Source organism: Bubalus kerabau, chromosome 2 (assembly GCF_029407905.1).
Source record: "Bubalus kerabau isolate K-KA32 ecotype Philippines breed swamp buffalo chromosome 2, PCC_UOA_SB_1v2, whole genome shotgun sequence".
NCBI classification, from domain to species: Eukaryota; Metazoa; Chordata; class Mammalia; order Artiodactyla; family Bovidae; genus Bubalus; species Bubalus kerabau.
In genome coordinates this window covers 198,848,353-198,872,233 of record NC_073625.1, presented here as the reverse complement: position 1 = coordinate 198,872,233, position 23,881 = coordinate 198,848,353, and the positions used below count along the sequence as shown (strand labels likewise).

Below are 23,881 nucleotides of genomic sequence, written 5' to 3'. Positions count from 1 at the left end.
ATTTTATTTGAAGAATTTTGCTTAGCCAAAGTCAAGTCAGTGATGTTATTTCCCTAATGCACTATGATCAATAATCATTTGCTTTAGAATCCACTCATTGCTTTGCATAGATAAAAGGTTACAAATTCTTTTTTTTAAAAAAAGGTTAGAAATAGTAGAGAGAAAATAAGCACTTTTTAATGGAGAAAGAAAGCTGTTTTGGAAAATATAAATTCACCACTACCACCATCACAAACCCTCCCCCCACCCCGCCACTTTTTATTGGATAATTAAAGAAAAAAATCCACGGTCAACATAACATTTGTCCCCCAGTGGGTCAAAGTGTCACAGGCTGACAGCAGAAGGCTTTGTCTCCATGGAATTCAGTTTGAATCCTGAGAGTCTGAGTTGACTCTGGGATCTGCAGAGCACCTTGCTTGGGAGGGGGCAGGCGCTGGTGGATGATCAATCAAGAAGTCTGTCTGCCCTTGAGGACCACTTCTAGGGGACATTTGAGATTTTACTGCCCTTTTTTTTTTTTTTTAAGTCACTTCTTCAGTGGCCTCTTTCCATAGTCTGCAGAAAAGAAAATTCAGATATCTTAATTTTAACATGGGCATTTGATCCCGGGTTAAGATAAATATAACCCTGTGTAGTACGGAGGAGGTTTAGTGGGAAATGGTTGGCATTCTTTCTTGGTAAAGGCATGGGGAAAGGAGAGAGGGGAGGGAGACGGAGGGAGAGAGAGAGAGAGGCAGAGAAGGAGAGAGAGAGAGGCAGAGAGAGAGAGGCCAATGCAAGAGGAAGACAAAGCAGAGATAAGCCAGGCTCCCTGCAGCCCTGCTTTGAGAACTTGACACTTTCCAGACCGCAGCCAGCATGCTTGTCCTGCATCCAGTGACTCTGGGAATTTATCTTCAGCTTTTCTTCCGCTTCATTGTGTCTCAGCCCACTTTCCTCACCAGCGTGCTCCCGATTTCAGCAGGTAAAGCGGGGCCACGACCGCCCCGTCTCCCCTCCGTAGTCCCCGGCCCGGGAGGGAGGAGGCCTGGCCGCGGCGCCTCGGGCTGGAGGGGGGCTGGCTGGGAGCGGCCTGGGGTCGTGGCTGGCTGTCCTTGTGGGAACACCCCTTCTGTGCCTGTCCCCAGCAGCTGCTCAGAGCCCGGGACCCCTGAACAGACTGCTTCACTTGCCGCGGGATGGCGTTTTGGTCAGGAATCATGGGGAGCGTCACAGAGACAGATGTGCAAGTGAGGGAAGTGAGTCCAGACGTTGCCATCAATGCACCCCTGACCCCGTTCCCTGGGGCGGGGGGCGCTCGGCCCACAGGGGCCCGCTGTCCTGCAGGCTGGCCTGCCGTGAGGGGTGTCCCACTGGTTCTCTTGGGGGTCTCGGGGCCCCTGCAACCTTGGGACCAGGTCTCCAGTCTCTCCAGTGCTGTCTCCTTTCCCGTCAAACTTTCTCCCTGAAGGGGGCTTCTCAGGGAGAGGGGGACGGGGCCGCAGAGTGGACACCTGAAGCGCTGGGTGGTCAAGGGGGCTCTCTGAGCCCGCAGCCCGACAACTTCTCCAGAGGGCTCCAGGCTGGTGCCCTTGTCCTGCCCAACCCTGGACAGGGGAAGTATTGGGTTACTGGCTGGCCTGTGTCAACCTTTCTGAGGAAACTCAGATGTTTCCTGAGGACACACCCCAGGCTTGACAGCCTGGACCCTCACCTCCCCCCTCAGCTCACCTCAGTCACCCTTGACTCTTTGCAGAGAAAGCTGTTTCTGTAAGGCCTCCAACGCGAGTCTCAGACATGTCCGAATTGAGGCAGGAATTGCCCTGTCCCTCGCTTTGCTGGATGCAGGCTCCCCGGAGGCAGGACATGGCTCCCTCCCAGTGCCCAGCCCCGTCGATTCATAACAACGCTCCGCTGACATACTGAGCTGCCAACGCTTGTGGGCCCCTAGCGAAGGGCTCAGAGAAGGGCGTGGGGCGAATTATAAACACGCAGGGGAGCTAGAGGAGGGGATGGGAGCTGGTGGAGAATGTTGGGGGGCAGGAAACGGCAGATGGCCAGGCTGCCATGGGTGTGTGTCTTCACCCTCTCCCCCCATTCAAGCGGAGAGCGCAGGGCTTCTGGGAGTGAGAAGGTCTTTACTCCCCAAGTCAGGTGTGAAGGGCCATGGTTCCTTTGGTCTGTTTGGCGGTTCTCAACCTAGCTTGCTCCTTTGAGAATCTGCTGAAGTCTCAGGACTCGAGGAAACTCAGTCTTGTGGTTCCAGCCCTGATCTGGGGTGTTGGGGGGAGGTGCTCTCTGGCTCCTGGGAGGTGGTTGGCATTAGACTGTGAGCACCAGGTGGGCAGGCACTACACAATCTTGGCCACTACTCCTAATTCCCCAGGGAAATAGCGGGGAGGTGTCCAATAACTATTTGGTGACTGGATGAGTCAATGAGGGAGTGAAAACTCTTCTCACCTGTAGGCTGGAGTCTGCCTTGCTTTCGCATGACTTAATTTAGAGGCAGCCAAAGTGGCTAACAAGTTCCAAAAGCTGGAGAGAAGAGAACCTTGGGGTGTTTTTGAACTCCTGGCCCTCAAGAGAGGCTCAGCATGGCTTAGACATCTCTTACGTGAGACCTGGTACAGACTGCTCAGTCAGGGTAATGGTGGAAGACCAAGGGACTGAGACTTGAATGAGGGGACAGCATTCAGAGGTGTGGGTGGGCGTAAGGGAGCCCAGAAGGGAGGCTGAAAATTAGCAACTCCAGGAGCCTTTCCCACCCTGTGCTTGAGGGAGAAGCGGGAACTGGATCCCGGGAGAGTTGGGACTTAGAGGAGGAGTTGCTGAGCAGGAGCTTTTGTTAAAGAGGGACCCAAAGCGGACAGCATCCCCAGACCACTCCAACCCATTCCTCCAACCCAACCACCTACTGGCAGTGCCTCCCCTGGGCCAAGCCCAACTGGAAGCCGGGGCAAGGGAGCCCCCGATGCAGTCGTAGGTATCAGCCCCTGGTTGAGTGAAGAACTGGGAACTAAGAAGAGTTAGCCCACCCATCCAGAGGCCCTTCGTCGTGAGCTGCTAAATCCAGATCTTCTGGTGGTCTTTGGACATTTGGTAAAATGACGGGGGTTGCTCTAGGGAAAGTCATTGAGGTGTCAGCTCAACGGAACAAAAGAACATCTTCTTCCTCCCATGGAGTCACTCTGCCTTGTCCCTGTCATCAGGTCACCAGAGAGCACAGTTCAGAAATGGGAACTTGTTCCTTAAACACAGGAGAACTTTAACTTTTTGAAAACATTTTTCCAGCAATCTGATGTGAAACAGTCTGTATCCAGAAGCTCACTCTTCTGAAGAAGCCCAGCCCTGTGCACACAGTGAGAAGTGCCACCAGGAAGCCCTTTCACTCCGCCCGCCGTAGCTCAGGGGGTGCCTGCTGTGTGCTCAGGCTCTGTGCTCAGTGCCATGCGGGGCACGAGACAAGCCGGGCCGGGGAGAGGCGGGCCAAGATGGAGGAAGCCTGGTCCTTTCCTTCACTCTCTTCAGGAAAGACTGGCCTCCAGCACCCCCAGACACAGCACAGCTCTGAAGCAGATGGTCAGGGCCTGGCAGCCCCACTGCCGGGTCCCCGAGAGGCCCAGGAAGGGAGCAAACGGCATCCAAGAGGCTGCAACCAATGATAGCCGTTCCAGTGCTGCAGCACCCGCGTCGGATGCCCGGAGATGAGCTCAGGCCCCACTGCAAGCCTGGGAGCACTCAGAAGGCTGGGAGGGCAGGCTTCTCGGGCGTGGTGAGGTAGCTGAGCACCGTAGACTAGGGTCTAACAGGGGCCGCTACTTTAAACAGACACAGTGACGACACAAACACAGAGACAGCTGACACAACAGATCACCAGAGAAAGGGTAAAGAACCAAGGGAATAATCCTTTTGATCAAAAAGGACAGCAGGTTGGAATTATTTCTAGAGCCTCTGTTCTGCATGTTGTCTGCAAAGGCACCATCGACTTGTAGCTCGCTGACTGGTTGGCACTGTGATGAACGTGAATGACCCAGTGAAGATTGTGAAAATTGTGTTCGCTTTATTTTGCTTAAGAAGGCAGAGACGTGTCAGGTATATTAACTTCTACTGAACGTGGCCCTAAAATAGAAAGTGTCAGAAGCCCTAACTTCTGGTGTATCATTTCAATCCTTGCTGGGTGATAAACCACCATAACACGCAGTGGCTGAGCAACAGTTGTTTATTGTTGAAGCGCATGTGTCTGTGGGTCAGCTAAGGGTCAGCTGATCTGGCTTGGGTCTGGCGGGCCCAGCTGGAATCACGGTGGTCTGTGCACTCACTCAGCCCAAGGGTCCATCCACAGACGTGGCTCTGTCATTGTGCAGTTTCTAGAATGTGGTGGCACAGACTCAAGGATGGTGATATTTATAGGAGGACAGGCCTGTCACACACTTCAATCTCTGCAACTCTCACAGCATCTGGGATGGGTGTGGTCTCATTCCTGCTTTTCAGCAGGAGCAATGAAGGCTCAGAGAGGTTAAGTGACCACCCAAGATGGCACAGCTGGTGTTGGGAGAGCTGGAGCCTGGAACCTATCCACTGACTCTAATTCCAGGGCTCTTACCAACATAGGCCAAATCTGCTATGGCCATGGATAGACAGTGATACTAGCTTTTAAAGTCCTATGTATACCCCAGCCTCCAAAAATCCAGTTCCAGCTCTGTATTCTCCAAACTTTCTCACCTTCTCCTCAGGATTATCAGTGCCTTTAGCAAAAGATTGACATGATGAATTCATACTAAAGTGTGAATGACTTGCCAGGGAACAGGTTTATCTTTCTTTAGAGGTATGTGTGTCGTGTGTGTGTGTGTGTGTGTGTACTAAGTCACTACAGTCACGTCCATCTCTTTTTGACCTATGGACTGCAGCCCATCAGGCTTCTCTGTCCATGGGATTCTCCAGGCAAGAACACTGGAGTGGGTTGCCATGCCCTCTTCCAGGGGATTTCCCTGACTCAGGGATCAAACTTGTGTCTCTTATATCTTCTGCATTGGCAGGAGGGTTCTTTACCATTAGCATCCCCTGGGAAGCCCATTTGTGCTATAAGGGGAGTTAAAGTTCTAAGCCAAAGTGTGCTTTGGTCAGGTGGGCATCAACCAGGGCATGTGGGGGATGAGGCTTCCTGGAGCCAGAGCACCAGCATTTCACAGACATTCTCTCCAGGGTGTGAACCAGTCAGCTCTGCCCAGAGACATGTGTGGCTTCCCTTCTGCATCACAGGATTTCTCAAGCAGGCAGGAGCTCACCAGGTGATGCTTGGGTCCAGGGTTCAGGACAAGATGGAGAGGAGAGGGCCCACATCCAGTCCTGAAGAGTGAGGTCACGGGGACACTTGTGAGGTTTGTCTGGCTGCCTCAGTCTTCTCCTGTGGGTGCTGGGACGGTACCAGGGCAGGATTTCGTGGCCTATAGGACTGGTGTCCAGCCCTGTACTCCCCTACCTGGAAGCCAGCCAGGCCACCGCTCGGGACCGATTGTGTTCTTGGCAGTAGATTACAGGCCATTTATTTGTGTCTGAAGCTGGTCGACTGTTGTTTAATGTTCTGTAATGTACTTCCCAGCCGTCTCCTCCGATTTAGCTCCCCATATTTCCTCTGGATAATATAATCAGAGAGGGTTCTTAAATTAGAGGGCCCTCCAGGGGTCCCAGCTTGCCCACTTCGCCCCACCCTAAGCCTCCTAATAAAGCAGTAGATGCCTCTCAGCTCAGAGAGAAGTGGGAGTGAAAGATGACGACTTCCTCTTCAGGTTAGCTGGGTCAAGTCTGACACTGTCATTCACCCTACCCAAGCCTGCTTTCCGCAGACCCACGCACATGCATGCACACTAAGTCACTTCAGTCATGTCCAACTCTTTGTGACCCCATGGACTGTAGCCCACCGGGCTCCTCTGTCTGTGGGATTCTCCAGGCAAGAATTATCTGAGTGGGTTGCCATTCCCTTCTCCAGGGGATCTTCCCAACCCAGGGATGGAACCCACACCTCCTGCATCTCCTGCACTGGCAGACGGGTTCTTTACCGATAGCACCACCTGGGAAGTCCCCTCAGACCCACAACCATACAAAAACGACAGCTCCAGGAGGAACAGAAATCCCTGTGACACAGAATGAGTCACCATGTAGGCAGGTGACCAGTCTTCCTGAAATGCGGTTCACATGGTAACTGCTGCTCGCTCTCATTGCTCTTATAACTGGTACCAAGCACCCCAGACCCTTCTTTTGCCAGACTTTTTCACAGCTGCAAGTGTATTTGCTCTTCACAGTTGTCCCTCCTGAGGGGGTCTTGAGTTTGAATCTTGTGTGATTGTTGGATGTTCACATAATAATTGTGGTATGAGTCCCGATTTCCTCATCTGTAAAGTGGGTACAATAATCTCACAGGATTGCTATAAAACAATACATTTAAATGTATTCATTCAATAAACACTAAATAAGGCCCAACTCTATACCTGGAGCTGGGATGCAGCAGTGAGCAGAAAAATACTTTCTTTCCGCGGAGTTCCTGGTGTCATCCTAAGAAGACTAGTCTCCTGGGCCCAAGGGGTGAATGAAAGACCCCTGCAGCAAACCAGCTGCCCGAGGACCACGTCCAGTCTTCATGTGGCTCTGTACCCAGCCTTTGTGTTGCAGTACCAATAAAAAAAAAGAGAGAGATAAAAATTTTTTAGTTGCCTTGTTTGCTAACATTTAAAAATCAAGTTACTTAACAATTTTAAAAAATTACTTGTGTTTTAAAAGTAATTTTATTCTTGGCTGTGCTGGGTCTTCATTGCCGCATGCGGGCTTTTCTCTGGTTGTGGAGAGAAGGGGCTTCTCTCTAGTTTGGCACGAGGGTTTTTCATCATGGTGGCTTCTCTTGTTGCTGAGCACAGGCTCTAGGGTGTGAGAGCTTCAGTGGCTGCAGAACATGGGCTCCATAGTTGTGGCACACAGGCTTAGTTGCTCCATGGCGTGTGGCATCTTCCCGGATCAGGGATCGAACCCATGTCTCCTGCACTGACAGGCAGGAGATTCTTTACCAATGAAGCCACCCGTTCAGTTCAATCTCTCAGTCGTGTCCAACTCTTTGCAACCCCATGGACTGCAGCACACCAGGCTTCCCTGTCCATCACCAACTCCGGAGGCTCCTAAAAGTGTATTTCTGATGTCTCTTAAAAACCAAAAAGACCTCTTGGAAACCAGGGCAGCCTGGCCATCCTGACCCACATCCTGATACAAAACAACTGTCGGCTCTTGAGTCCCCACTGCACGCTCCCGTCTCACAATTGGGCTGCCTTCCTCCTTACCGCCGCCTGTCTGGCCCCATCCCGCTGTTTTGGACTTTGCTCCCTCCTTCTTTATCCCTCTTGACATTTTTCCAGAAGTCCCAACTCTACAAAGCTCAGTTTGAAACTTAACATTCTGGATCAGTGGTTCTCATACTGCAGCACTGGTTCTCCTCGGAGAGACATGAGACTCACCTGGGATGTATTGTAAGTACCCAGTGTCCTGGCCAAACAGACCAATTGCATCAGACTCTCTGGGGTATAAGATCAGGCATGGAGAGTGAGTGGTGAGTGATCCCCAGGTGATGCTCATGTCTGGCCATGGTTAACCATTACAGCCAGCACCAGAGTCACTGGGAAGGTTTGTTAAGCCAGGCGGCTGGGCCCACCCTCGGATGTTCTGATGCGGGAGCCTGCAGTAGGGCTCGGGGGTTTGCAGTTCTAATGAGATGCCAGGTACTGCTAATCCTGCTGGCCCCTGGGCCGTGCTTTGAGGACCGCTGCCCGTTTGCCTCTGAGTTCCTGCATGTTTCCTATGGCCACTCCCTGGTCACACGGCCTCCCTCCTCTGTGCCAGTCTTCCTCGACCTCTCTCTTATCAGGACACTTGTGATTACATCTGTGGCGTGCTCAGGTAGTCTATCCTAAATTTCCTAGTTTAATCCCACCTGCAAAGTTCCTTTTGTAATTTAAGGTAACCTTTACAGGTTCTGGGAATTAAGAGTCTGGACCTCTTTGGGAGCCAGTAATCAGTTTTTCTCCCACAGTTGCCTTTTCCACTGTGTAGAGGGTCTTCCGAGGACTTTCTTTAAGGACATCGGGATCAGAGGCATGTGGATACTATCGTCATTTGGATCCCTCTCAGAGGGTAAAGCGTCTGCCTGCAGTGCAGGAGACCTGGGTTCAATCCCTGGGTAGGAGAGATACCCTGGAGAAGGAAATGGCAACCCATGCCAGTACTCTTGCCTGGAAAATTTCATGGACGAAGAAGCCTGGCAGGCTACAGTCCATGGTGTTGCAAAGAGTCAGACATGACTTGAGTGACTTCACTTTCACTTCTAGAGCTGACCCTGAGACAAGGATCTGGGTGCACGTGGTGTGTTTGGGCGGGTGATCCCAGCAGGGCACTGGGAATCCAGACAGGGAAGGGAAGGCAGTCGATGCTGGGGGAGGTCACAAGCAGACTCCGGCTGGGGGCAGCTGGTGCTCAGACCTCTTGGGACCTCAGAGAGACAGGGGACTGGATGCTCACCCACCAGCTCCTGGGGACATGCTTCGCAGGTGACATCCACTGCTGGAGAAGCCCTCCGGCAAAGGCCCAGGGGCTTGTGGCAGGAGCTGGAAGCCCTCGAGCCTGGTGATTGCTGAGAGCTACGGCAGTGGACTCGTTAACGCAGCAGCCGTGGTCCTGCTGGACCTCGTGCAGTTGCCTGCCCGCCCACCCCTCTGGACAGTAGCAGTTATGGCTCAGCACCTGCTGCTGCGATACCAGCGCTGGGGTCCAGCTGCCAAGGGAGCCCCACTAACAGCAATAAAGCTACCTTGCATAGAGCACTACTTATCTGCTAGACTCTTTACATACCTGACTTCTGATTACACGTTCACAAGACATTAGTAACCCCGTGTTACCAAAAGGGGAACTACACTCAGAGAGGTGTAGACACTTCCCTGAGGTTGCACAGGGCCAGGGCCAGATTTCCAAATCAGGACTGTCTGGGCAGAATGTTGCAGAGGCAGAAGGGCCCATTGATTAGGAGTGGGGCGTCTGGTGTCATGCTGCTTAGGTTCAACTCTTGTGTCTCCCTTAGCTTTGTGGTGTTGGGCAGACCAATCGCCCTCTATGTGCCTCAGTGTCCCTAACTGTAAAATGGGGCTCAGAGTAGGATCTCACTCACAGAGCAGTTGTGAAGATTAAGTGGGCTAATTACGAACACAAAGAACTTTAAGAAGCGCCTGGTGTGTGATGTGTCAGCCTTTCTCTCATTATTTCCAGAATCTCACAGTGACTACACACGCCAGGAGATCATGAGTGTGTCAAAAGGCAGAAGTCCGAAATACAATACAGACGATAACTTTCTGCTTAAACTACCCAGTAGGTTAAAGCCATGCAAGAGGCTCAGCGTTTAGCCGTTTTGCATTTGTGAGCCAGTCCCTGAAGCAGGGACCCAGTGACCAGGGAAGGAGGCTCTTCTCGTGATGACCAGCTTTAAAAATACACCTGGCCCTATTCCATCTCCCCGCTGGGTGTGTTAGACTCCATTCAAGCCCGCACTTAGGTCTCCAGGGCAACCGGCACAAGCACAAGTGGGAGGCGTGTGCTGGGAGGTGAGACAGCTGAAGAGGGTCCTGGTGGCTGCTGGGGGGTCTGCACCAGGAACCAGATCTGAAAACAGAGAGGAAAGAAGGGACTGTGAATGGGACTTGGACAGGCTCTTCCCCTTCCGGGCCTCCTCAGGCATCCTGCCGCTGCTCACCTGGCTTTCTTGGTGTCTTTCTGAGGAGCCTGGAGAAAGCCCTGGAGCTTTCCTGCTGCAACTGGTAGTTCTGTCTGGGGCTACACGCTCCAGGAAGGACCTTCGGGGTCTCAGACCTGGCATGCTGGTCTCAACGAACCGAGAGGGTAGGGGATGTGGCGATGATGGCCGTCCTACCTGTAGAGGCCTACCTGCCGGACTGGGGCTTTCTTACCTTACTGTGACTCTGGGCTGAACTCGTCTCCTCTGTGAGGGGCCCGTAGGCGTGTCCTTACCATTGACAGTTGAAACCAGGCTGCCTTCTGTGCCCAAACAGAACTGGCTGGTTTTCCGAGATCCTGTGTTGGGGTGGACCTCACAGGGTGACCCCACCACCAAAAGGCCTCCAGATTCTCTGTGGTCTTCCGGGAGCCAGGTTCTCTGCTGTTGAGGTTAATGTGCAGGATATCTGTGTGTGTGGTGGGGGGCGGTTCCGAGGGAAGACAACCCTCCTGCCTGTCCTCCTGAGAGCTGAGCGGGGCCCAGGGAAGGTCAACGGCAGGGAGGAGCATCCTGAGGGAAGGCCGTGGACCTGGGTGGCGCTCCCCCACGCCCCGCCTCCACCTGTGACAAGAGCTCATGGAGGCCGTGGGCCTGGGCGTAGCTGCCCCACGCCCCATCTCCGCCCGTGACGTGAGGCGCAGAGGATGTCGGGTGGCACTCCCCCACGCCCCGCCTCCGCCCGTGACGTGAGGCGCAGAGGATGTCGGGTGGCACTCCCCCACGCCCCGCCTCCGCCCGTGACGTGAGGCGCAGAGGATGTCGGGTGGCACTCCCCCACGCCCCGCCTCCGCCCGTGACTGAGGCGCAGAGGATGTCGGGTGTTGCTCCCCCACGCCCCGCCTCCGCCCGTGACGTGAGGCGCAGAGGATGTCGGGTGGCACTCCCCCACGCCCCATCTCCGCCCGTGACGTGAGGCGCAGAGGATGTCGGGTGTTGCTCCCCCACGCCCCGCCTCCGCCCCTGACGGGAGGCCCAGAGGCTGTTGGGGAAGACGTAGGTCCTGGAGGCGCTTTCCTCAGAGCACCTGAGTAACAGGTTTCCTTTTCTTTTTTTAATTATGGGAGCTGACTGCCCAGCCCTCACCTCTTCTGTCGCACGGGACACCTGCCCGACCAGCTTGGGGCCTGCAGCTCAGCTTCTCTTGTCCAGGCCCAGCTAGAAGGTGGCGGCGAGGGGAGAGTTAGCCATCAGGCCGTTTACACTCAGGTTCCCCTGAGAGGTGCTGCAGCGAAGCACCAAGGCCCTGAGGTTGAACTGGGGGAACCCGGGTTCTCTCTCTGACCTGCCGCCGCCTCTGGGACATGTGTCCTGTGGGACCAGCCATCTGTTCTTTTACAGTGTCCTCAACTGTAAAACGAAAGAATGGACCAGATTCCGGGGCTCCTTCTTGCTGTAGACTTAGTCTGACTCAGTGGCTCACAAGTCACTTGCTGATTTACAGAATTAGCTCCTCCACAAAGAAGGGGTCTCGGCCCACATTTCTCTTCAGAGCTTTGGTACCTGAGAGCTCACTTTTGGCAGGAAAAGCCTTGGGGGTCCATGTACAGACAGCTCTGGTCTTTAGTGACAGCTTCGTGACCCCAGTAGCTAAATGATCTTGGCCTAGTGGTCTCAGTTTGATTTGGGGAACACCTCAGTTTCCACCTCTGTAAAATGGGATTAATAAGAGTAACTGCCTCTGGTCTCTGGACTTGAAGCTGCTCTGAGACCCTTTTTGTGATTAGTAGAGACCATTCTCCTATTTCCCAGAGAAGAAATGCCTCTCTCTGAAGCAGCATTTCCCAACCTCAGCACTGTGATATTTTGAAATAAATATGTGCTGTGGGAGGTTGTCCTTGAAGGGTACTTAACAGTGTGGTGGCTGAAAAGCATCCCTGAACATTCATATCCATCTGGAACCTCAGAATGTGACTTTGTTTGAAACACAGATCTTTGCAGATGCAATTAGTTACAGATCTTGAGATTAAGTCATCTTGGATTTAGGGTTGACCTTGAATCAAACGACTGTTGTCCTTGTACAAAGAGGAGAAGCCACACCAGACCCAGGGAAGAAGGCCACGTGAAGATCCAGGAAGAGACTGGAATGGTAAAGCTAAGGGCAGGGAATGCCAAGGATTGCTGGGAGCCATGAGATGCTAGGAAAGCGTCTTCCCTAGAACCTTCAGAAGGAGTATGGCCTTGGCAACACCTTCATTTTGGACTTCTAGCTTTCAAAATTGAGAGAACAAATTTTTGTTGTCTTAAGGCATCTGGTCCCATCACTTCATGGGAAATAGATGGGGAAACAGTGGAAACAGTGCCAGACTTTATTTTGGGGGGCTCCAAAATCACTGCAGATGGTGACTGCAGCCATGAAATTAAAAGACGCTTACTCCTTGGAAAGAAAGTTATGACCAACCTAGATAGCATATTGAAAAGCAGAGATGTTACTTTGCCAACAAAGGTCCGTCTAGTCAAGGCTATGGTTCTTCCTGTGGTCATGTATGGATGTGAGAGTTGGACTGTGAAGAAAGCTGAGCACCAAAGAGTTGATGCTTTTGAACTGTGGTGTTGGAGAAGACTCTTGAGAGTCCCTTGGACTGCAAGGAGATCCAACCAGTCCATTCTAAAGGAGATCAGCCCTGGGATTTCTTTGGAAGGAATGATGCTGAAGCTGAAACTCCAGTACTTTGCACCTCATGCGAAGAGTTGACTCATTGGAAAAGATTCTGATTCTGGAAGGGATTGGGGGCAGGAGGAGAAGGGGACGACAGAGGATGAGATGGCTGGATGGCATCACCGACTGGATGGACGTGAGTCTGAGTGAATTCCAGAAGTTGGTGATGGACAGGGAGACCTGGAGTGCTGCAATTCATGGGGTCACAAAGAGTTGGACACGACTGAGCGACTGAACTGAACTGAAGCCATTTTTTGTGGCAGTTTGTCATGGCAACCTTGGGAAACTAATCAAGCACTGCCTCTGGCTCCTGCCCTCTAGAAGTCAAGAGTACCTTTCTCAGTTACAACAAAAATGTCTCTAGATGTTGCAGAAGGTTGCTTGGGAGAGGGGCAAAATAGCTTCCCCCACCCTTTGCCCTTCATTGAGAACCACAGCTCTACTGTGAAAAAATGATGAGAGGAACTGAGCAGAATGAGAGGAACCTGGGTTTCCATTTCAACCCACTCAGAACAGCTCTGTGACCTTGGGAAAGTTGCTAAACATCTCTGAGCCTCAGTGTCTGCATGAGTAAAACAGGGGTTAAAATGGTACTTGGGGGACTTCCCTGGTGGTCCAGGGGCTAGTTTTCATTTTGTTCATTTTTCAAAGCATTCTCTTCCTGCTTTATCATTGTGATCTCTGCTTTATTTGATTTCCCTTCTCTTGGGAATTCCCTGGCGATTCAGTGGTTAGGGCTCCACATTTCTATTGCAGGGGGCACAGGTTCGATCCCTGGTCAGAGAACTAACCCACATGCCCTGTGGTGCTGCAACAACAAAAAAGGTACTTGGATCTCTTAGAGCCATCACAATGAAGCAAGGACAGAGTATGCTGAGCGTGCAGAGCACTGTGTCCAGCCCATAGCAAACACACAATAAACAGTAATTGAAAAATGTGTGTGGGGGGGAGAGTACCTGCCTCATCAGATGGCAGTGTAGTAGGTACAGAGCTTTGCACTGTGCCTGGAACATAGTTATGTATGTCTGTATGTATGTATGTGAAAGTCGCTCAGTCGTGTCCGACTCTTTCCAACCCCATCAACGGTAGTCTGCCAGGCTCCTCCATCCATGGGATTTTCCAGGCAAGAATACTGGAGTTGGTTGTCATTTCCTTCTCCAGGGGGAACATAGTTAAGCTCTCAGATACTGGTTGCAACCGTTATTCCAGATGGCAGCGAGAGAGTTGGAATCCAGGCCACTAGCCTCCTCCTGAGTTGCTTCATTTCTGCCCTATTCCCACCTGCTCTTATTTGGTGGCACGATGGATTTGCTCCGGGCACTGGAGTCCGGTCTCAGCATTCAGTCTCCATCAGACCCTGGGTTGAGCAGGGACCGTCACAAGAGTGTGGGCTACGGAACCGGAGTTCTGGGCTCAGACACTCAACTCCACAGGATGTTGGCTGTCAGAGCCTCAGTTTCCCTCACCTGGAAATAGGGGGCATCAGTTCAGTTCAGTTCAGTTGCTTGGTCGTGTCTGACTCTTTGCAACCCCATGAATCGCATAATTCATGGGGTTGCAATGATGATCAAAGGAAGAAACTTGGGAGGGCATGACCTAGAAACACGGGCCCACAGCGAGGGTAAGGCCTTAGCTACTGAGTCCTGAGCTGATGGGCAGAGTCCACCTAGAGGCAACCCCCTGAACTGTGAGTAAGAAAGCTTTCAGTTCCATAGACCAGGTGAGCACTCTAGGGTGAGCACTCTAGGGGCCCCCAGGAAACTGCAGGCCTGAGGGGACCCCCCTTTGGGAAGTTGTGTGACCCCATGTAGTCCCTAGCTGGTAGACAAGTCACTTCCTGTATTCAGTTCGTCTACGTCGGGAGAACCGGGCCCTCTGTCCACACAGCATCTGGAATGACGGTCTTGCCCCCTTCCAAATGGACAGCGATGCCAAGTCACCAACCAGGCCTGCCAGCATGGGACCTCCAGGGAAATCAGAGACAAGTTATTAAACATGAAAATTTGAAATGGAATGCCAGTAAATGTGCACTGATTTGCCAAAGATGCTCAATTTGGGGGCCACATACCCATCTGCTGCCACTTACTATTTATTTCCTGTATGAGACAAGAAAATCCATTTGAATGGATTCAGATCATTGCCATCATTATTATAGCATCTGTCTCTAAGTTAAATTATGACTGTTACTTGATATATACAGATTTTGATACACTTCCCATCAATCAAATGACCAATTTTTATTGTACCTCCTCCTATACGTGGACTTCCCTGATAGCCCAGTTGGTAAAGCTGCCTGCAATGCAGGAGACCCTGGTTCGATTCCTGGGTCAGGAAAATCTGCTGGAGAAGGGATAGACTACTCACTCCAGTATTCTTAGGCTTCCCTTGTGGCTCAGTTGGTAAAGAATCTGCCTGCAATGTGGGAGACCTGGGTTTGATCCCTGGTTTGGGAAGATCCACTGGAGAAGGGCTAGGCTACCCACTCCAGTATTCTGGCCTGGACAATTCCCTGGACTGTATAGTCCTTGGGGTCGCAAGGAGTCATACACGACTGCAGCACGTCATGTATAATTAACAGTATACTTAACCATTATACTGAACAAGCAGATTCACAAGACAGGCTAACACGAGAAGCCCATAGTCTGTTTATGACATTAAAGTAACACAAGTGAAATAACCATGAGAAGCGAAGCGGGTCACCGTGGTAGGATCCAGGGTGCACACAGGTGGTTGGCATTTGAGTGAACACAGCAGTGAAGGGAAGCACGCGGCTGATCTGGGTTCCAGTCCTGGGCCAGCCGTGCGTGTTCCCAGGTGGTGTGACGGCTGACGTCTGTGGGCTACCTTCAGTAAGGAAGGGTTTTGTTTCCTTGCAATGCCCTTTTGTTTCCTTCCTAATGACCTCCAATGCATTAGGTCACAGATAAAATGTCTCCGGGAAAGCAAGCAAACAAACTTACATCTTACACCAGAATAAATCACAAATGAATTAAGATTGATAGCATAAGATATGAAATCATAAAATTATTAGGCGAAAACTTGGGGGAAGACCTATAATGAGGAGGACTCAGAAGCCATAAAAAAGACTTCTGTAATCAATTATACTACATAAAAAGAAAAAAGTTATGTATGAGAAAAACAATTCAAAAAGCAGTATCAAAAGACCAAAACAAACTGGAGGAAATATTTGCAAGTCATATCATAAAGTGCTGCTACTGCTGCTAAGTCGCTTTAGTTGTGTCCGACTCTGCGACCCCATAGACAGCAGCCCACCAGGCTCCCCCATCCCTGGGATTCTCCAGGCAGAATACTGGAGTGGGTTACTATTTCCTTCTCCAGTGCATGAAAATGAAAAGGGAAAGTGAAGTCGCTCAGTTGTGTCTGACTCTTAGCGACCCCATGGACTGCAGCCTACCAGGCTCCTCCGTCCATGGGATTTGCCAGGCAAGAGTACTAGAGTGAGGTGCCATTGCCTTCTCTGATCATAAAGTGCTACTTTTTTATATATTCAAAAAATTTATAACAGAAGGCCACCAAACTAATGGAAAAATGGAATAAATATATATGGCTCTAAAACATGTGAACATATCCCCAGCCCCATGCAGTTTAAGAGACATGCTAATTATAATCACACCGAAGTGTCATTTTTCATCGGTCAGATGGATGATGTTCAAAGGTCTGACATCACGTGTGTTGGTGAGGGTGTGTGGAAACAGATATCCTCATTGTCTGTTTGTGGGATGGAATGTGGCTTGATGAGGACTTTGTGGCGATGAATTAGGCATCGTGTGTAAGAACTACAAATGCACACACTCTTTGAGTCAGCAATTCTATTCTAGAAATTCATCAAATGGACACGCTTACCAATGATACAAAGATGCATGCAGAAGATTGATTTATTTTGGTGTGCTGGGTCTTCACCGTTGCATGAGGGCTTTCTCCTATGTAAAGCAGAGGCTACTCTAGTTTCAGTGCTTGGGCTTCTCATTGCAACAGCTTCTCTTGGTGCAGAGCACAGGCCCTAGGCACGCCGGCTTCAGTGGTTGCAGCTCCAGAGCTGGGGTCAGTCGTTGTGACAGTGGCTTAGCCGCTCCCGGGCGTGTGGAATCTTCCCTGACCGTGTCCCTTGCGTTGGCAGGCAGTCTCATCTGTTGTACCACCAGGGAAACCCAGAAGGTTATTTCATTGTATCATTGTTTGTATGAGCAAATGTTTGCAAATCACCCGAATGCAGGATAGTAAGGGGCACGGTGAACAAACTATGGTTCTTCCAAATGAAGGACTATTCCAAAGCCATAGAAAGGAATGTGGATGCATTTTGTACGGTACAGTAGTATGGAATATACTATGAGAAATACTGTGAAGAAACTGAGAAAGTTAAAAAAAAAAAGAAACTGAGATAGTATCAGAAATATAGTCTTATATTACAAGTAACCCTTTGAGTAAGAGAGGGAAACACTATACCTATTTCCTCCACTGTGCATAAAATATTCATGGAAAAGGACACAGGAGACTAATTGAAAGTAAACAATTGGAACTGAGACAGGTACGAGAGTTTTCAAGTATAGCCGTTTATACTTTCTGAATTTTGAATCACATGAATGTATTACCTATTGTAAACAATTCAAGAAAATCCCACATACACATACAAAAGCGAACCTCTCACCTGGAGCACAGGATGGGATTTTTCTGTCTTTAAAACTCTGCTAGAGGGACTTCTTGGCAGTGCAGGTAGTCAAGAACCCACCATCCAAGGCAGGGTTTGATCCCTGGTCAGGGATCTAGATTCTACATGCCTTGAGGCCAAAAAAAGAAAAAGAAAAAGTGAAACAGAAACAATATTGTAACAAACTCAATAAAGACTTTTAAAAATAGTGTGCATTAAAAGGAAAAAACTTTAATAAGAAATATTTGTTACCTTAATTTCTCTTTCTGTTTTCTCATTATTAGTGTATAGGAATGCAAGGGATTTCTGTGTGTTGATTTTATATCCTGCAACTTTACTATAGTCATTGATTAGTTCTAGTAATTTTCTGGTGGAGTCTTTAGGGTTTTCTATGTAGAGGATCATGTCATCTGCAAACAGTGAGAGCTTTACTTCTTCTTTTCCAATTTGGATTCCTTTTATTTCTTTTTCTGCTCTGATTGCTGTGGCCAAAACTTCCAAAACTATGTTGAATAGTAATGGTGAAAGTGGGCACCCTTGTCTTGTTCCTGACTTTAGAGGAAATGCTTTCAATTTTTCACCATTGAGGATAATGTTTGCTGTGGGTTTGTCATATATAGCTTTGATTATGTTGAGGTAGGTTCCTTCTATTCCTGCTTTCTGGAGAGTTTTGATCATAAATGGATGTTGAATTTTGTCAAAGGCTTTCTCTGCATCTATTGAGATAATCATATGGTTTTTATTTTTCAGTTTGTTAATGTGGTGTATTACATTGATTGATTTGCGGATATTGAAGAATCCTTGCATCCCTGGGATAAAGCCCACTTGGTCATGGTGTATGATCTTTTTAATGTGTTGTTGGATTCTGATTGCTAGAATTTTGTTAAGGATTTTTGCATCTATGTTCATCAGTGATATTGGCCTGTAGTTTTCTTTTTTTGTGGGATCTTTGTCAGGTTTTGGTATTAGGGTGATGGTGGCCTCATAGAATGAGTTTGGAAGTTTACCATCCTCTGCAATTTTCTGGAAGAGTTTGAGCAGGATAGGTGTTAGCTCTTCTCTAAATTTTTGGTAGAATTCAGCTGTGAAGCCGTCTGGACCTGGGCTTTTGTTTGCTGAAAGATTTTTGATTACAGTTTCAATTTCCGTGCTTGTGATGGGTCTGTTAAGATTTTCTATTTCTTCCTGATCGAGTAAATTAAGGAAACAATTCCATTCACCATTGCAACGGAAAGAATAAAATACTTAGGAATATATCTACCTAAAGAATCTAAAGACCTATATATAGAAAACTATAAAACACTGGTGAAAGAAATCAAAGAGGACACTAACAGATGGAGAAATATACCATGTTCATGGATTGGAAGAATCAATGTAGTGAAAATGAGTATACTACCCAAAGCAATCTATAGATTCAATGCAATCCCTATCAAGCTACCAACAGCATTCTTCACAGAGCTAGAACAAATAATTTCACAATTTGTATGGAAAAACAAAAAACCTCGAATAGCCAAAGCGATCTTGAGAAAGAAGAATGGAACTGGAGGAATCAACCTACCTGACTTCAGGCTCTACTACAAAGCCACAGTTATCAAGACAGTATGGTACTGGCACAAAGACAGAAATATAGATCAATGGAACAAAATAGAAAGCCCAGAGATAAATCCACGCACATATGGACACCTTATCTTCGACAAAGGAGGCAAGAATATACAATGGATTAAAGACAATCTCTTTAACAAGTGGTGCTGGGAACTCTGGTCAACCACTTGTAAAAGAATGAAACTAGAACACTTTCTAACACCATACACAAAAATAAACTCAAAATGGATTAAAGATCTAAACGTAAGACCAGAAACTATAAAACTCCTAGAGGAGAACATAGGCAAAACACTCTCTGACATACATCACAGCAGGATCCTCTATGACCCACCTCCCAGAATATTGGAAATAAAAGCAAAAATAAACAAATGGGACCTAATTAACCTTAAAAGCTTCTGCACATCAAAGGAAACTATTAGCAAGGTGAAAAGACAGCCTTCAGAATGGGAGAAGATAATAGCAAATGAAGCAACTGACAAACAACTAATCTCGAGAATATACAAGCAACTCCTACAGCTCAACTCCAGAAAAATAAATGACCCAATCAAAAAATGGGCCAAAGAACTAAATAGACATTTCTCCAAAGAAGACATAAAGATGGCTAACAAACACATGAAAAGATGCTCAACATCACTCATTATCAGAGAAATGCAAATCAAAACCACTATGAGGTACCATTTCACACCAGTCAGAATGGCTGCAATCCAAAAGTCTACAAGTAATAAATGCTGGAGAGGGTGTGGAGAAAAGGGAACCCTCTTCCACTGTTGGTGGGAATGCAAACTAGTGCAGCCACTATGGAGAACAGTGTGGAGATTCCTTAAAAAACTGGAAATAGACATGCCTTATGATCCAGCAATCCCACTGCTGGGCATACACACTGAGAAAACCAGAAGGGAAAGAGACACGAGTACCCCAATGTTCATCGCAGCACTGTTTATAATAGCCAGGACATGGAAGCAACCTAGATGTCCATCAGCAGATGAATGGATAAGAAAGCTGTGGTACATATACACAATGGAGTATTATTCAGCCATTAAAAAGAATACATTTGAATCAGTTCTAATGAGGTGGATGAAACTGGAGCCTATTATACAGAGTGAAGTAAGCCAGAAAGAAAAACACCAATACAGTATACTAACGCATATATATGGAATTTAGAAAGATGGTAACAATAACCCTGTGTACGAGACAGCAAAAGAGACACTGATGTATAGAACAGTCTTATGGACTCTGTGGGAGAGGGAGAGGGTGGGAAGATTTGGGAGAATGGCATTGAAACATGTAAATATCATGTATGAAATGAGTTGCCAGTCCAGGTTCGATGCACGATACTGGATGCTTGGGGCTGGTGCACTGGGACGACCCAGAGGGATGGAATGGGGAGGGAGGAGGGAGGAGGGTTCAGGATGGGGAACACATGTATACCTGTGGCGGATTCATTTTGATATCTGGCAAATCTAATACAGTTATGTAAAGTTTAAAAATAAAATAAAATTAAAAAAAAAATAAAAAAAAAAATAATAAAATAAGATATACTGATAGAAAATGTGTTGATAATTGATTTATATTTGTTAATTAATCTGGCAGGTATCAAAGTAGTGATATTTGGGGCATTGTTTCTTAATATGAAAACAGAAAAGTAATTTTGCAATTACTAGCCATTATTTCCAATATTGTATTATAAAATCTAATACTGTATTATAAAATCTAGTTGCATAAATAAGATTGTATATTAATGTACCCAAATTATACTTCTGTTAGTTGTTTCAAAATGATAGCTCATTTTGATATTTGGCAAAACTAATACAATTATGTAAAGTTTAAAAATAAAATAAAATTAAAAAAAAAAAAAAAAAAAAAAAAAAAAAAAAAAAAAAAGAAATATTTGTTAAACACAAATTATAGAAGGGAATTCAGATCTCAGGGAATTTCCAGAATGATAGAACCACGTAACTATAACGCTGCTTATAAGATTCTCTGCCAGCTTGCTCAGTTGAGAAGCTCTATCGTTCAACTGAGTTCAAGCAGGTCAAGCCAAGGTCCCCCGAGCTCTGTAATCCAGGGATTTCAGTGACTCACGAGACCAAAGGGTAGAAATGTTGCCTGTGCCAGTGGGTAACTAGCAGGCAGCCGGGGCTCCCAGGGTCCCTGGTTCCCTCCTCCCCACCTGCTGTGGACCCTCAGGTAACAATTCCTGGAAGCGGTGGAGGGGGGAGGGGGGGTTCTAGGGAAAGGGCTGTGTGAGCCACGTGATTTTGAATCATAAATGTCCTTAGAGCTAAAATGTCTCTGCGTATGAATGAAGGCCTGGAAACGTAGCTGGTGGAAACCTAGGGTCTTTCCACTGAGCCCCAGTTGCCGGAGCAAATGGGAAACAACCCAGCCTTTGGGCCCGATGTGACTGGAGGGTTTCGCCTGCAACCTGTGGCCAGATCTCCCGAATCACTTTAGAAACGTGGCCTCCCTGTCAAGCCAAAGCAGGAGATTGAATAGGACTTGCTGATTTATCCCGGCCTCTCTAATCAAATTCAGAGCCAAGGCACAGCCTGCCTTGGGGAGGTTTCTGGATGTTCCCTTGCCTCCTAATAGCGCTGCCTCCTCCTTCCTCTCTATTTACCACATGCCATTTGGTCAAATTAGAACTGGAACTCAGAAAAAGCAGATGCCTCTCTTTAGATAAGATCCAGAGAAGTCCCCTTGTGGGGGATGGGAAGAGAGAGAGGTGTGTCTCCTCAAACTTCTGCACAACCACAGACGTGGCCTCTGGTGTGAGACTTACTACGGAACAGTGACCACCATGAGGTGACTTTCCTTCATCCTTGTAAGTTGGGCAGCCTTACCTGGGTGGGGCGCAGAAGAGGATGGTCATCTCACGTCCTTCCTGAGGACCGGTTACTCGCACAAGGTCTCCTGGTGAATGACTCGGGGCCCCTCCAGGCGACTCCAGTGCCTAGCTAGCTCCACGTGCGGCTCCTGAGCACCCAGATGTTAGCCAACGAGGGCATTGGATGGCCCACTCCGCTCCTAACCCTGTAGAGGTGTCTTTGGTTCTCTGTCGTCTCCTTGTGTTTTAAAACTTTTATTGTAGAAAATCCCCAACATTCCAAAAAAAAAAAAAAAAAAAGTAGAAAGAACTGTCCAGAGAACACCAGGATGCCTACTCTCACAGGCTGACTTGTATCTCGCCCTCCCCTGAGATGAGTCTGTTGGAGTCCCAACCCCCCTTTCCTCAGCACGTGACTGTATTTGGAGTGATTAAGGTTACTTTACAATTCTCTGAGTGACTCAGAGAAGTGATTAAGGTTAAGCGAGGCCATACGCGTGGCTCCGGTCCACTCTGACTGGTGTCCTTTTAAGTAGAGGCGATCTGGACACACACAGAGACACCAGGGATGTTTGAAAAGGGGAAGAAGGCCCCAAGAGAACACAGGGCAAGGTAGCCGTCTGGAAGCCAAGGAGAGAAACAGGAGAAACCAAACCTGACCCTTCATCTTCGCTATCTAGATTCCCAAAGTGTGAAAAGTGATTACCTGTTGCTTCAGCCACTCAGGTCCTCTGCTGAGGCCGCCCTAGCAAACAAATAACACCCACCACGTAGATTCTGCGATTGTTATCATTTTGCGATATTTACTTATCCTCTATTTATCCATCTTATTTTTTGTTTTGGTGAATTTCAAAATGAGCTGCAGATCCCTTGCCCACTTTGAAGAGTAAACTATTCCACAGAGAAGGTAAACGCATGCATAATTGCGCCCTCTCTGCGCCTGGGATAGTCAGGGAGGCAACTGACTGGTGAATTGCCTACTTGTGTGTGTTTACCAACCAGAAAACTAGAACCTGAAGATGAGTGATCGTGAGGTTTGGTTAGAGACACCGGGGACTGGGTGTGAAGGCTAGGACACACTGCATTTCTCTGAGGCTCCCTGCTGGTTCTCCCCTGCACGTGGGGGTGTGGAGCGGGGTCAGCACTTCATGCTGGTTGCCAGACATCCAGAAGTCTCCAGGGTCAGGCACCTGGATTCAAGCGATGTCGTCAAGATCAGGCTGTGTGCATCCTCAGATGCCTCCTTAGGTCTTGCGGCTCGTCTGGAGACGAAGCTGGTGATACGGGTACACAGCATGTGTTGGCACCAGGGAAGGGAGCTGCAGAGTCACGAATGTTCCCCCGGTTGGCGCCTGGCCCCAGTTCGGGGTAGCGATATATGCTGTGACCAATGCCAGCATTTCAGTGACTTTGCCTAGTGAAAATTTATTTCCTGCTTATCCAAGAGCCCGGAGGCTCTGGTTGGAGGCGGCCGGCCTCCTCGCTGGCATTCAGGGATGCGGACACTCTCTGTATCGGCCCTTGCATCACCAGAGCCATCAGCAGGAAGAGTCACATAGCCACCTGCCCCTCACTGAGGGAGCACTGGGCATTGCTGCTGCTTCTCAGGGACAGCTCTGTCCCATGGAAGGGGAAGCTCACCTCCTGGGGAATACCAGCCTTCTCCACCCCAACTCGGAGGAGGTCCTGGAATGTCAAGTCAGCAGCTGGGGGTTGAGAGCTCACCCCCAGGGAAGGGCCAGGTCAGGGTGCAGGGGGAGCCACCTGCACCATGAGAGCAGAGAGCAGCCAGCGAGGGTTACGGTGGTCTGGCAGGGAGCCACCCCAGGGGCTGAGGACCACCCCCAGGAGGCCACCTTCTCCCAAGGCTGCATGAGAGTCCTGTTGAACTCTGACCCACCCCTACCCCACCACCTTCTCTTCTAGCTGGACCAAGTGACCCGGCTCCTCCTTTGTAAATTGGGGATGATTGTTCCCTGGGGACTCAGTGTCATAAAGAGTGGGACGTGCTGACTCTGGTGTTGTCACTGTTCCGTGAGGAGAGCTTGCTAAATGAGGCCCAGCCGGCATCAGCCAAGATGCTGCTCCCTCCTCCCATCTCAGGGAGGCCCTCTTTCCTCAGAGTCCTTCTTAACACAGCGTTCCAGGAAATCGGCACCAGCCATTGGAGCTAGCAGAGGAGATGAAAGCCCTTCACCCTCCAGAGGCCAGGCTGTGGGCATGTCTGTCTCTCCATCCTGGTGGCACAGCAAGGGCTTGGCACACAGTATGTGTTAGCCACTCAGTCGTGTCCAACTCTTTGCAACCTCATGGACTGTGGCCCTCCAGGCTCCT

At 49.0% G+C, this 23,881-nt stretch overlaps 1 protein-coding gene and 1 long non-coding RNA gene across 2 annotated transcripts in view; one reads left to right on the top strand and one right to left on the bottom strand.

Moving 5' to 3' along the window:
* The first annotated feature begins 857 nt into the window (after positions 1-857).
* The window catches only part of COLQ (collagen like tail subunit of asymmetric acetylcholinesterase), a 67,655-nt gene continuing 44,631 nt past the window's right edge, over positions 858-23,881 (top strand). Inside the window, exon 1 of the mRNA XM_055569967.1 lies at positions 858-964. Coding sequence (XP_055425942.1) covers positions 859-964 — 106 coding nt within the window. The 5' untranslated portion in view covers position 858. The remainder of the gene's footprint in view (positions 965-23,881) is intronic.
* Positions 16,283-21,817, bottom strand: LOC129644341 (uncharacterized). The gene is made up of 3 exons (XR_008710808.1): positions 21,564-21,817; positions 17,119-17,248; positions 16,283-16,600 (listed from the first exon to the last, which is right to left on the bottom strand). It is a non-coding gene; the product is annotated as an uncharacterized LOC129644341 (long non-coding RNA).